At 39.8% G+C, this 12,342-nt stretch overlaps 1 protein-coding gene across 10 annotated transcripts in view; it reads right to left on the reverse strand.

The window, feature by feature from the left end:
* hdx (highly divergent homeobox) overlaps window positions 1-12,342 on the reverse strand; it is an 88,492-nt gene that overhangs the window by 48,148 nt on the left and 28,002 nt on the right. For 7 of the 10 annotated variants that reach the window (XM_043704410.2, XM_087992199.1, XM_043704412.2 and 4 more), the window contains 2 exons: window positions 6,407-6,553; window positions 925-2,058 (listed from right to left, as the gene is read on the reverse strand). In XM_043704410.2, coding sequence (XP_043560345.2) covers window positions 925-2,058; window positions 6,407-6,553 — 1,281 coding nt within the window. Of the gene's footprint in view, window positions 1-924; window positions 2,059-6,406; window positions 6,554-6,939; window positions 7,067-12,342 lie in introns of those variants that run through there. The other 3 variants (XM_043704406.2, XM_087992201.1, XM_087992200.1) reach the window with 3 other exon arrangements.

Raw genomic sequence — 12,342 nt, forward strand, 5'->3', positions numbered from 1 at the left:
ATGTGTTCACTAATTGACCTTAACCACCACAAGTTAAAGCATAACAGAATTTGTAGAACAAGCCTGAGCAGAAATTAAAAGGGGTACTTTAATAATTACACAATAAATGGAATCTTCCATGATGCATTTGTATTGCAGGAATGTTTCCTAAGACTGAAAGTATTACCTTTACCTCAATGGGGATACAACCGGTGGTCTAGCTCAACCTTGCAAAAGTCAGAACAAAACCCCCACATTCAATCTGAGTGGTAGCCTTAAATTCTGAACTCAACCTTTCAAATGAAAACCAAACAAACAGTCTAATTTTTGGAGTACTAGCTTTGAAGAAAGCCATCAAGATTTGCTGTTGCGGTTTTCAATATACTGTACAGCTGAAGCACAAATCCCAACTTTAGTATAAAGTTAAAAATCACAACACCAGGTTATAGTCCAACAGGTTTAAATGGACCCGCTCCGAAAACCAGTGCTTCCAATTAAACCTGTTGGACTATAACCGGGTGTTGTGTGATTTTTAACTTTGTACACCCCATTCCAACACCAGCATCTCCAAATCACAACTTTAGTACAATACATTTGAGTTTTTATTTAACGCGATTGAAGCAATACAAGTGACTGATATTTTTCTACTTAGTACAGTTTCCTTCAAAATAAAATTATTTTGTTCCCAATTTCTGGAAAACAAAGACTGGCTCTAAATTTAATTCACTCAAAAGACAATTGTACCAAATTGAAGAAAAGAAAAGAATATGGTCAGTGTTAGAAAATTACAGAGGTTTGAAAATCAAAAGTAAAGTAACCAGCAAGTGGACAAGATGATTTGGGCACACCAAGATACATGTAAAATGATCACATATTGCCTTTTTACATTTGCACAGTTGTAACACTATTCCCAATGGAATCGAAGAAAAACTAAAGTACTGGTACCTGATAGTTGCTCTGGTTTGGAGTTAACCTTTGGTTGCTAGATGATGGAAGGCGGAGGTTAAATGAATCCTCTGATGAAGCAGCATTACTATACAAGGTCAGTTTTGCTCCAGGTGTTCGAAACTCTCCACTATGATAGAACACACTTCCAGATATATCACGTGCACTGACCTGTGATGAACCAGTGCTCATGTTCCTTGCTTGTATTGCCAGAGAAGTATTTGAGCACTCCATTTCTTTTGGGGTATTGGCTTCAGAAACTCTTGGATGATTCTTCAGCTCTGAACTCATTGATGCAAGCTCCTCTTCCCTTGCATACTCATCAACATCTCCAGTTTCCATGGCAATGGAAAAGCATCCACTTTCCATCTGACGCAAGTTCCTAAACGAATGATCCCCCCTGTTCTTTGGGCACTGTTCACTGCCTGCCAATGAGTATACATCACGGATCTGGAGAGAGCTGATAGCGGAGTCTCCTGTGCTTCGGTTAACCTTGGAATCAGATGAACAACTGGATGTACTTCTTGAGAAAGAGGGGTCACAAGTGAGTTTCCGTGGGCACTGAGATAGTTCTGCAATGGTTGAATTAAACTGTTGTTTCGGCCACCCAACTGATTTAGTTGCTGCTGATTGTACTCTATTTACTTCAGTCTGAATATAAGCAGGACTGTAGTTTTTTGTACTGCAAGAATATACAGTGCTGGTGGGGCTATGAACATTTAATGATCTAGATCCAGGAGTAATTTTGTCACAAATTGAAATTGCAGAGTTTTTAGAAACAGACTGCCTTTGACTTGTGCCATGCTGTTGCAATTCCATTTCAGTTATAGTTCTCCCTATTGGTCTATGCACAAGACCCTTAGGAATGTCACACCTGTGGCCATCCTTTTGTTGAGATAATACTTGCCCACTAGCAGAATGCGTAGAGGTAAACACACCAGTTACCATTACATTTCTACATGGCGATGTTAAAACAGTTTGCTGGCTCTGGGATGGAGAGGCAAGGCTCGTATTTTTCACTGGTGTCTCAGACTTGCCCATTGTACTGTTACTTGCTGGTCCTTGTGTGGAGGGTGGATCTTCTAAACTGTATTTTGTAGAATTCAATTTCCTTCTTTTATTGCCAATCCAAGTCTGCAAAACAGACATTATTAACTGTGCAAAAGACATATTTTGGTTTAAAAGAACACAGTCAATTCAGAACATTATCTACCCAAAAAGTTAAAGCTCAGTATAGGTTTCTTAAATAGACAGGCAAGGAAGAAAGCAGCCAATTCCCACAATTTTGTGATAAGACAGTTTCAGTAGATAAAAACCACATATTGTTGTATCTTTCAAAACAAAACTAATGTCTTAGAATTTCAATGCAAGTTCAACTTCACAACTACCATCAGCTTCAATTTATATTCATGCAGTGTCCTATGACCAAGCCCAAAACCTGTAAAGATTACAATTCCAGCTATTTACAGTCAGACTTGCACAGAAACTATTAATCCAACAGATGGTCTTTCACAGTATAAAGGGTGAAGGAAAAAGGGTTTTTTATGATAATTTGGCTAACCTCACTGCTTGTACAGGTCATTCTGGCATGACACATGTTTCAACATGAGTTAGGTATTGCCAAATTATGGACACTGTTTGGATAATGCACACTTTCTATTGAATGGGTATAGCAATTTTCTACAGTGCGATTTTCTATGACCATTTTCCATAGCATGATCTTCTATAGCACGAGGTTGCAGAGGAACGCAGCTGTCGAGTTATATCAGAATTCCCTAAGGAACATTGGGCTTAGTGCACGTATCTTTGTTTCCATGCTTTAAAAGAGTAATTGTACACTAAAACTGACACAGACAAGCAGAAATGCGATGACCAGGATGTAAAACACAAATTAGAAGACGAGTCTGAAACTGACCTAGGACACGGTTCATATTTTACCCAAAAAACATACTTAACGCAACTACTATTGAATGGGTCATGCTACATAGCACATCAGCATGGAAGAAAGCTCTAACTAATCTCATCAATTCAAAGATCTCTCTTTCTCTGCTTCCCCACCTACCCCAAAATAGCTATAGCAAAAACTTATTACTCTAGAATCTAAAATACGTAGGTGCAACTGAACTGCAGTGCAGGTTATAGATGACAAAACATGGCGAACTAAATGAGTCCAGTCCTAATAGCCCCACTTAAATACCCAAGGATAAACTCTAAAGGGCTATGAAAATGTGATACTGAAGCTGTATACAAATGCAGAATCCCTATGGTGCGGAAGCAGACCATTCGGGCCATCAAGTCCACACTGACCCTCTGAACAGCATTCCACCCAGACCCACCTCTTTACCCTATCCCTTTAATCCTACATTTCCCTTGACCAATCCACCTAACCTGCACATCTTTGGACTATGAGAGGAAAGTAGAGCACCTGGAGGATATCCACACAGACACGAGGAGAATGTGCAAACTCCAGTCAGACAGTTGCCAGAGGGTGGGAATCGAACTGACAGACAGCAGCTCCAACCAATGAACCACCGTGTTTCCCTTAATCATTGCACGCATTTTAGTGTACTTCAAGAAGTATTGACAATGAGTCAATCAGCATCTCACTAATGTGCATGCAGTCGTTATATATTCTTATGAGATCCATAAACAGCCTGTGCTGAAACAGCAGCATGAAAAATATCTTCAAAAGACCATTGTTAATAAAGTGAACATGGATAATCAAGTGCTTCTTTCTCATTAAATAATGTCACTTAAAATCAACAGTACAATGGTCACCCAGAATTATACAATAAATACAAATGCAGGATTTTCCAGAGATGTTGAGCCATAAACAGAAACCACTGGAAAACCATAACAGGTCATGCAGCATTGGGAGAGAATAGTGATTGTCCTGGAACATTATGTTTCTCTCTCCAAATATTCTAACTGAGCAACTGAGAATTTCCAACATTTTCAGTTGATATCCAAGATAAGTGAGGTAAGGGGAGCAACACACACATTTCATTTTATATGTTTCAGCAACACATCTTAAATGGAGCAACATTTCTTTCATTCTATACAAAATAATTCCTTCATTATGCTTGAATCCCTCTCATAACTCCTGTCATCTTCTATGAACTGTCGAGTTGTGAATAAAACACAATTTTCCTTTTGCAATCAAATTGTAGACATGTAAACGTCGTGAGAAATACTGGAAATATGCATAAATCCATGCAAAGATAAGCCATAACTGCTTTTCAATTTCTAGAATTTGTTATTACTTTTGATTCCGAACATTCACATTCTTCCTTCCATGCCAGAGTTTTAAATACACAATTTCAAAATAGACAGTTACCACTTTTAATGGAAAGCTATTAATCAGAGTAAGTAAATACAAATTGCTTTTACTAATGGGTGGGCCCATAACTAGTAGGCACAGAATGAAGATAATTGGAACTGGAAATTGGAGGCGAGGAGTTTTAGTTTAGAAGTATTGTTAAAATATGGAATGCATGGCAACAAAAACATATTGGAAACAGACTCAATTTGTTTGTATTTTTTCATGAGATACTAGTTTTGCTGGCAAGGTCAGTGTTTTATTACAAATATACAAAACAGCTTAGGTAGAACTCAGGCCTGGTCTGCCAGTCAAGAAGACGACCAAAGCTGATCGGATTGTAACCTCAAATCCACGTTCTTGCCTACACTCAACAGACTTTCAAACCCTTAATTGACAAGAATCTATCACTTCCTTAACAATATTCAAGGTCCCGGCTTCCTACATCAGCAACAGTTTCAGACTCAACTCAAACAATTTTGCTTAATCTGTTTTAAACAGGTAGAGATTTTTAAAACAGTGATCACAATTCTAAATTGTCTTTAAAATGGAACTCCACTTTTTGCTCATCCCTAACTACCTTTGAGAAAACACAGATTAGTTACCTCCTTGAACCACTACAATGCGTTGGGTATTGGTGCATAGTGGTACTTTGAAGGATTTCATGATTTGCACCCAGCAACGCTGAAGGAATGATAATACAGGCCCAAGACTAGATGATGTGCTTTGGAGGGAAATTTACAGGTAAGAAGTGTTAGCAATTGCCTGCTGCCCTTGTTTCATCTACCACCTAGACCAACAAGGTTTCAAGATGTTATCACAGGAACCTGGCAATTTGTTGCAGTGTATCTTATACATCACAGACATTACTGTTACCATGCACCAGTTGTGAGGGAGTGAATGCTTTAGGTGTAAGATGGGGTACCAATCAGGTTAGTTTGTTTCTGGATGGCATCAATTTTCTCAAGAGTTGCTGGAACTGCTTCCATCCAGGCAAGGAGAGAGAGAGTATTCCATTACACTCCACATTGGGCACTTGGGAGATGGTAGTCAAACTTTGGAGAGAGGCAAAGTGAATTATTCACTGCTACATCCCCTCTGTCATGTGCAGTTTAGTTCAGTCATTGCTATGGTACCCTAAAATTGTAGCTCGTTAAGTTCACTCACTTCAAATCAGAATTGGAATTCAATACCCTGGAACAGCTTTTCCACAATTGGCCTTTCAAGGTTTTGTTTAAAAAAAAAACAAATTTTATTCCCTACTTTTTGCGGTGTGTCAGAATCATTGCGCAGAAGGAGCAGTGAGCAGATAAATAATCTTAATGTATTTTATACAAGTGCATTTGTGAATATCGTTGAACAGAAGAAAATATAGCTTTTGACCCCATTAGTTTAAATTCAAAATCTGAGTTAGCATAGCCCAATTTTGATACAGTTAACTATTTCCTAACATTTGCCAATGTTGAAAATACAATGGAACCATTTCCAAAAGCTACTTAAATCAAAGAAAGCCTTTTGGCAATACAATGAAAATAACTAAAGATTGGCTACCTAAATATTCCTGAATTAAAATAATGTAGTTTCAATTCCAGTCCTGCAGAAGAAAATAAAAATAAACACATTCCATCTAGAATCAAAAGGTTCCAGATCCAACCTAACAGTTTATTAAAAGTACAGAGCACAAAGGATGGCTAAACATAAGATCGTACATTCTTGCACCCAAGCCTTGCAAATACAACAAAGCAAACTTTAGAAAACAAATTACAGCAACAATTTATTTTTAGGAACTACCACCCAAGGGTAAATTTGATGTCACGCTTTATAAAACCCTCCACTTTTCCCCGCCAACTGCTAATAAATGATAGTCGTGCACACAAGTTTTATTATAAGCCCTTCAGCCATTCTGAACACAAATCCATATGTAGAATTTTAATCATAAAGGATTCACAGATTAGTTATAGTTGGATCATTTTAGCAATTATATCACAGAATTTGAGGTTGTGTTCAGAAGGCTTGGTTTGGAACAGGTATCTTGTCCGAGATAAATGTCTTGCAGAGTCCAAAATATTATAATGAATACTGCTCCATTATTTAATACCATTGGGATCCAGTAAAAAAAACAACATTTCCAATAGCTTTGTGCAAAAATATTATACTACTTACCCTGACTACATTAAAATCTAACCCCGTTTCACGTGCACACTGTATTATTAATCCAAAGCAATTTTTACTTTGATTTGTCATTCCACTGTCATAATAACGCTGTAATACTCGTTGCTGTTCCTCTGTGAATATAGAACGCAGATTCATCTATAAAAGAAAGTATAGTGCTTTTTGTTACCACAAATTTTAAAAGTGTAGAAAAAAAGACAAAAAACATTTTTTAAAAAAAAATTATTTCAAATAACACAAGTAAACAACAAATTCCATGTTAATATTTGGTTAATAACCTGAACATATTAATTCCAGGCTAGGTCAAGCTCTCAGAAGTGCATCATTATGGTTTGTACACCAGCTGAATTTGCAAACTTGCTATTCAAATAAAACTGCCAAAACTAAAAAGTTCTGTCTTGGTTAATCATCAACAGAAACGCTTATTTTGATTTTTCTGATTCCCTCATCAAGGAAACCTCCAATTTACACCAGGAGGTATTGCCCCCTACCCAGTTTCCACAGTATCATTCAATTTAAATTACCATCAGATCAGTACATTTGTGCATCCAAAAATCAGCACAAGACAAGAATTCCTCAAATATTATGCATAACATGGAAAGGAGATTGTGGCCCATGCATCCTTTGAACTCAGCCAGCATTAGATGAAAGAAGATGCTGTGTAGAAACAACTATATACAAACATAAAACAGAGAGAGGAATGATTAGAGGAAATCAATTTGTATGTTTATTAATAGAAGCTAGTTGCCTAGCAACTTGCCATAATTCAGTAGTATTGAGATACAACACGAGAAAATTACTTTAATAAATACAAAATACTGCAAACGCTGGAATGGAAATAAAAACGGAATACACTCAGAAGGCCAGTCAAATTCTGTGGAGAGAACAGATAAAGAGAACTTCCTGAAAATGTATCAGCATCTGAAATACTAACTTTTATCTACTCTCTCAATGAATACTGGCTAATATGCTCAGTATTTTCTAAAAATTGAACAGTAAGTGAATGAAATGAGCTGAAAACATTGCTGACTATTTTTCTAATAGCGTCATACAGTCCTACAGCACGGAGTCAGGGCCTTTGGCCCAAACTGGTCCAGGCTAACCAAAATGTCCGTTCACGCTAACCCCATTTCCCTTCTATTCCTTTCCTATCCATGTCTTTGTCCAAATGTCTTTTAAATGTTGTTAATGCACCTGCATCAACTGCTGGCAGCTCATTCCATAGGTGTACCACCTTCTGTGTAAAAATTGCCCCTCAGGTACACTTTTATTCTTTCCCCTCTCACCTTAAACTGATGCCCTCCAGCCTCGATTCCCCAAATCTGGGAAAAACAGTGCATTCACCCTATCCATGCCTCTCATGATCCTGTGCACCTTGATAAAAGGATCCCCTCAATCTCCTACACCCTAAAGGAAAAATTCCTAGCCTGTCCAACCTCTCCCTAAAACTCAAACCATTGAATCCAGACAATATCCTGTAACTTTCTCTCCAGTTGAATAACATCCTTCCCATAACGAGGAGACCAAAACTGAACACAATACTCCAAGTGCGGCCTCACCAACATCCTGTACAACTGCAACATAACTTCTCAACTTCTATACTCAATGCCCTGACTGATGAAGACCAGTGTGCCAAAAGCCTTCTTCACTGCCCTGTCTACCTGTGACTCCACTTTCAGAGAACTGTGAACCTGAACTCCAAGATCCCTCTGTTCCATGACACTCTAAGGCCCTACCATTCACCATGAAACTCCAACCTTGTTTTGACTTTCCAAAATGCAAGACATCACACTTATCTATATTAAATTTAGTTTGTCATTTGTTGGCCCACTTTCCCAGCTGATTAAGGTCCTGCTGCAATTTCTGATAACTTTCCTCACTATCGGCGTTATCACCTGTTTTAGTGTCATCAGCAAACTTGCTAATCATGCCTTGTATAGTCAGTCATCCAAATCATTGATCGAGATAGCAAACAGTAATAGGCCCAGCACCGACCTTGAGGCACTCCACAAGTCATAGGCCTCCAGTCCAACAAGCATCCTTCCACAATTACACTCCGTTTCCTACCATCAAACCAATTTTGCATTCAATTTGCCAGCTCACCTTCATTCTGTGTGATCCAACCTTCCAGAGCAGCCTACCATGTGGAACCTTATCAAAGGCCTTACTGAAATCCCAACAGACTGCATCTACCACCCTGCCCTCATCAACCTTCCTGGTCACTTCATCAAAGAGGTCCAAAAAAAATTGGGAGGCTGCATCTCCCGCTCACAAGACCATGTCAACTACTCCTAACCAAACCTTGCCTTTCCAAATGCATGTACACCTATTGCTCAGAATTTTACCCATTGCCGATGTTAAATTTACTGGTCTATAGTTCCCAGGATTTTCTTTGCAGCCCTTCTTAAATAATGGCACAATATTCACTATTTTTCAGTCTTCCAGGACCTCACCCGTGACTAACAATGATGCAAAAATATCAGCCAAGATCGCTGTAATTGCTTCTCCAGCCCCTTGCAGTGTTTTTGGATATATCTGGTCAGGACCAGGAGATTTATCCACCTTCATACATTCTAATACATTCAACCCCTCCTCTACTGTGATATGGACTGTCCCCAAGATATCACCACTAATTTACTCAACTTCCAAGTCTTGATATCTTTCTCCATGGTAAACACAGGAGAAATATTTGTTGAGATCCTCACTCATCTACTGTAGTTCGACACATACATGTCCAGTTTGGTCCTTGAGGGGCCTTACTCTCTCTCTAGTTATTCTCTTTTAAGAGTCATAGAGATGTACAGCATGGAAACATACCTTTCATTCAAACCCCTCGATGCCGACCAGATATCCCAATCCAATCTAGTCCCACCTGCCAGCACCTAGCCCATATCCCTCCAAACCCTTCCGGTTCATATACCCATTGATAGGAAGGAGACCAGATTTGCACACAATATTCCAACAGTGGCCTAACCAATGTCCGGTATAGCTGAAGCATGACCTCCCAACGCATGTACTCAATACTCTGACCAATAAAGGAAAGCATATCAAAAGCCTTCTTCACTATCCTAACTACCTGCGACTCCACTTTCAAGGAGCTCTGAACCTGCCCTCCAAGGTCTCCTTGTTCAGCAACACTCCCTAGGACCTTTCCATTAAGTGTATAAGTCCTGCTAAGATTTGCTTTCCCAAAATTCAGCACCTCGCATTTATCTGAATTAAACTCCATCTGCCACTTCTCAGCCCATTGGCCCATCTGGTCAAGATCCTGTTGTAATCTGAGGTAACCCTCTTCGCTGTCCAGTACACCTCCAATTTTGGTGTCATCTGCAAACTTACTAACTGTACCTCTTATGCTCACATCCAAATCATTTATGTAAATGACAAAAAGTAGAGGACCCAGCACCGATCCTTGTGGCACTCCACTGGTCACAGGCCTCCAGTCTGAAAAACAACCGTCCACCACCACCCTCCGTCTTCTACCTTTGAGCCAGTTCTGTATCCAAATGGCTAGTTCTCTCTGTATTCCACGAGATCTAACCTTGCTCATCAGTCTCCCATGGGGAACCTTGTCGAACGCTTTACTGAAGTCCATATAGATCACATCTATTGCTCTGCCCTCAATCTTCTTTGCTACTTCCTCAAAAAACTCAATCAAGTTTGTGAGACATGATTTCCCCTGCACAAAGCTATGTTGACTATCCCTAATCAGCCCTTGCCTTTCCAAATACATGTACGTCCTGTCCCTCAGGATTCCCTCCAACAACTTGGCCACCACCGACGTCAAGCTCACTGGTCTATAGTTTCCTGGCTTGTCCTTACCACCCTTCTTAAACAGTGGCACTATGTTAGCCAACCTCCAGTCTTCCGGCACCTCACTGGTGACTATAGATGATAAATATATCTCAGCAAGAGGCCCAGCAATCACTTCTCTAGTTTCCCACAGAGTTCTAGGGTACACCTGATCAGGTCCTGGGGATTTATCCACCTTTAACCGTTTCAAGACATCCAGCACTTCCTCTTCTGTAAGATGGACATTTTGCAAGGTGTCACCATCTATTTCCCTACAGTCTATATCTTCCATATCCTTTTCCACAGTAAATACTGATGCAAAATACTCATTTAGTGTCTACCCCCCCCATTTTCTGCGGCTCCACACAAAGGCAGCCTTGCTGATCTTTGAGGAGCCCTATTCTCCCCCTAGTTACCCTTTTGTCCTTAATATACTTGTAAAAATCCTTTGGATTCTCCTTTAGCTCTATTTGCCAAAGCTATCTCATGTTCCCTTTTTGACCTCCCGATTTCTCTCTTAAGCATACTCCTACTGCCTTTATTATCTAAGGATTCACTCGATCTATCCTGTTTATACCTTACAAATGCTTCCTTCTTTTTCTTAACCAAACCTTCAGTTTCTCTAGTCATCCAGCATTCCCTATACCTACCAGCCTTTCCTTTCACCCTATCAGGAATATACTTTCTCTGGACTCTCGTTATCTCATTTATGAAGGCTTCCCATTTTCCAGCCGTCCCTTTACCTGCGAATATCTGCCCCCAATCAGCTTTCGAAAATTCTTGTCTAATACCGTCAAAATTGGCCTTTCTCCAATTCAGAACTTCAACTTTTAGATCTGGTCTATTCTTTTCCATCACTATTTTAAATGTAATGGAATTGTGGTCGCTGACCCCAAAATGCTCTCCCACTGCCACTCAGTCACCTGTCCTGCCTTATTTCCCAAGAGTAGGTCAAGTTTTGCACCTTCTCTAGTAGGTACATCCACATATTGAATCAGAAACTTTTCTTGTACACACTTAATTTCCTCTCCATCTAAACCCTTAAAACTCTCGCAGTCCCAGTCCATGTTTGAAAGTTAAAATCCCCTACCATAACCACCCTATTATTCTTACAGATAGCCGAGATCTCCTTACAAGTTTGTTTCTCAATTTCCCTCTGACTATTAGGAAGTCTATAATACAGTCCCAATAAGGTGATCATCCCTTTCTTATTTCTCAGTTTCACCTAAATAACTTCCCTGGATGTAGGTCTTTAACATATTTTGTATTTATCCTTGCCTTCTCAACTAAGGCTATCTTGTGCCCCCTTTTCACCCTCCTGAATTCCTTCTTCAGTAAGCTCCTGTATTCCCTGCATACTTCCTGGAATTCCCTAGATCCCAGCTGCCTGTACCTGAACCATGCCTCCTTTTTTCTGGTCAAAGCCTCAATATCTCTTACCATCCAGGGTTCCCTGTACCTGCCAACCTTGCCCTTCACCCTCATGGGAACATACAGACCTTGAAATCTAGCTAGCTCACTTTTAAAAGCCTCCCACTTGCCAGAGGTCCCTTTGCCTGCAAACAAACTACTCCAATCAACCCTTGCAAGCTCTTGTCTAATTCCATCAAAATTCACCTTGGTCCAGTTTAGAACTTGAGGACCAGTTTGTCCCTCTCCATAACTATTTTAAAATTAATAGATCTATGGTCATTGGTTCCAAAGTGATTTCCCCCCACTGTCACCTCAGTCACCTGTCCTGCCCTATTTCCCAAGAGTAGGTTGCATTTGCCCCTTCCCGAATAGGGCCTTCTATACACTGCTTGAGCAAACTTCACTGAATGCACTTTAATTCCACCCCATCTAAGCCCTTAATCCTCTGGCAGTCCTAGTCTATGTTGGGAAAATTAAAATGCCCTACTATGACAACTGTAATGCTCCTGCAAATCTCCCTGCATATTTGTCCTTTTAATTCCTGTTGACTATTTGGGGGCCAACAGTCAACCCCAATGATGTCACCATCCCCATCATATTTCTTAGCTCCACCCACAAAACCTCACTGGATGATCCTTCAGCTTTTTCATCTCTACTGCTGTGATATTTGCCTTCATCAAAAATGCAACACCCCCTAACCCCCTTCCACCACCTCTGTACTG

Source organism: Chiloscyllium plagiosum, unplaced genomic scaffold (assembly GCF_037043375.1).
Source record: "Chiloscyllium plagiosum isolate Xiang-an unplaced genomic scaffold, Cpla_swu_hap1 HiC_scaffold_11, whole genome shotgun sequence".
NCBI lineage: Eukaryota > Metazoa > Chordata > Chondrichthyes > Orectolobiformes > Hemiscylliidae > Chiloscyllium > Chiloscyllium plagiosum.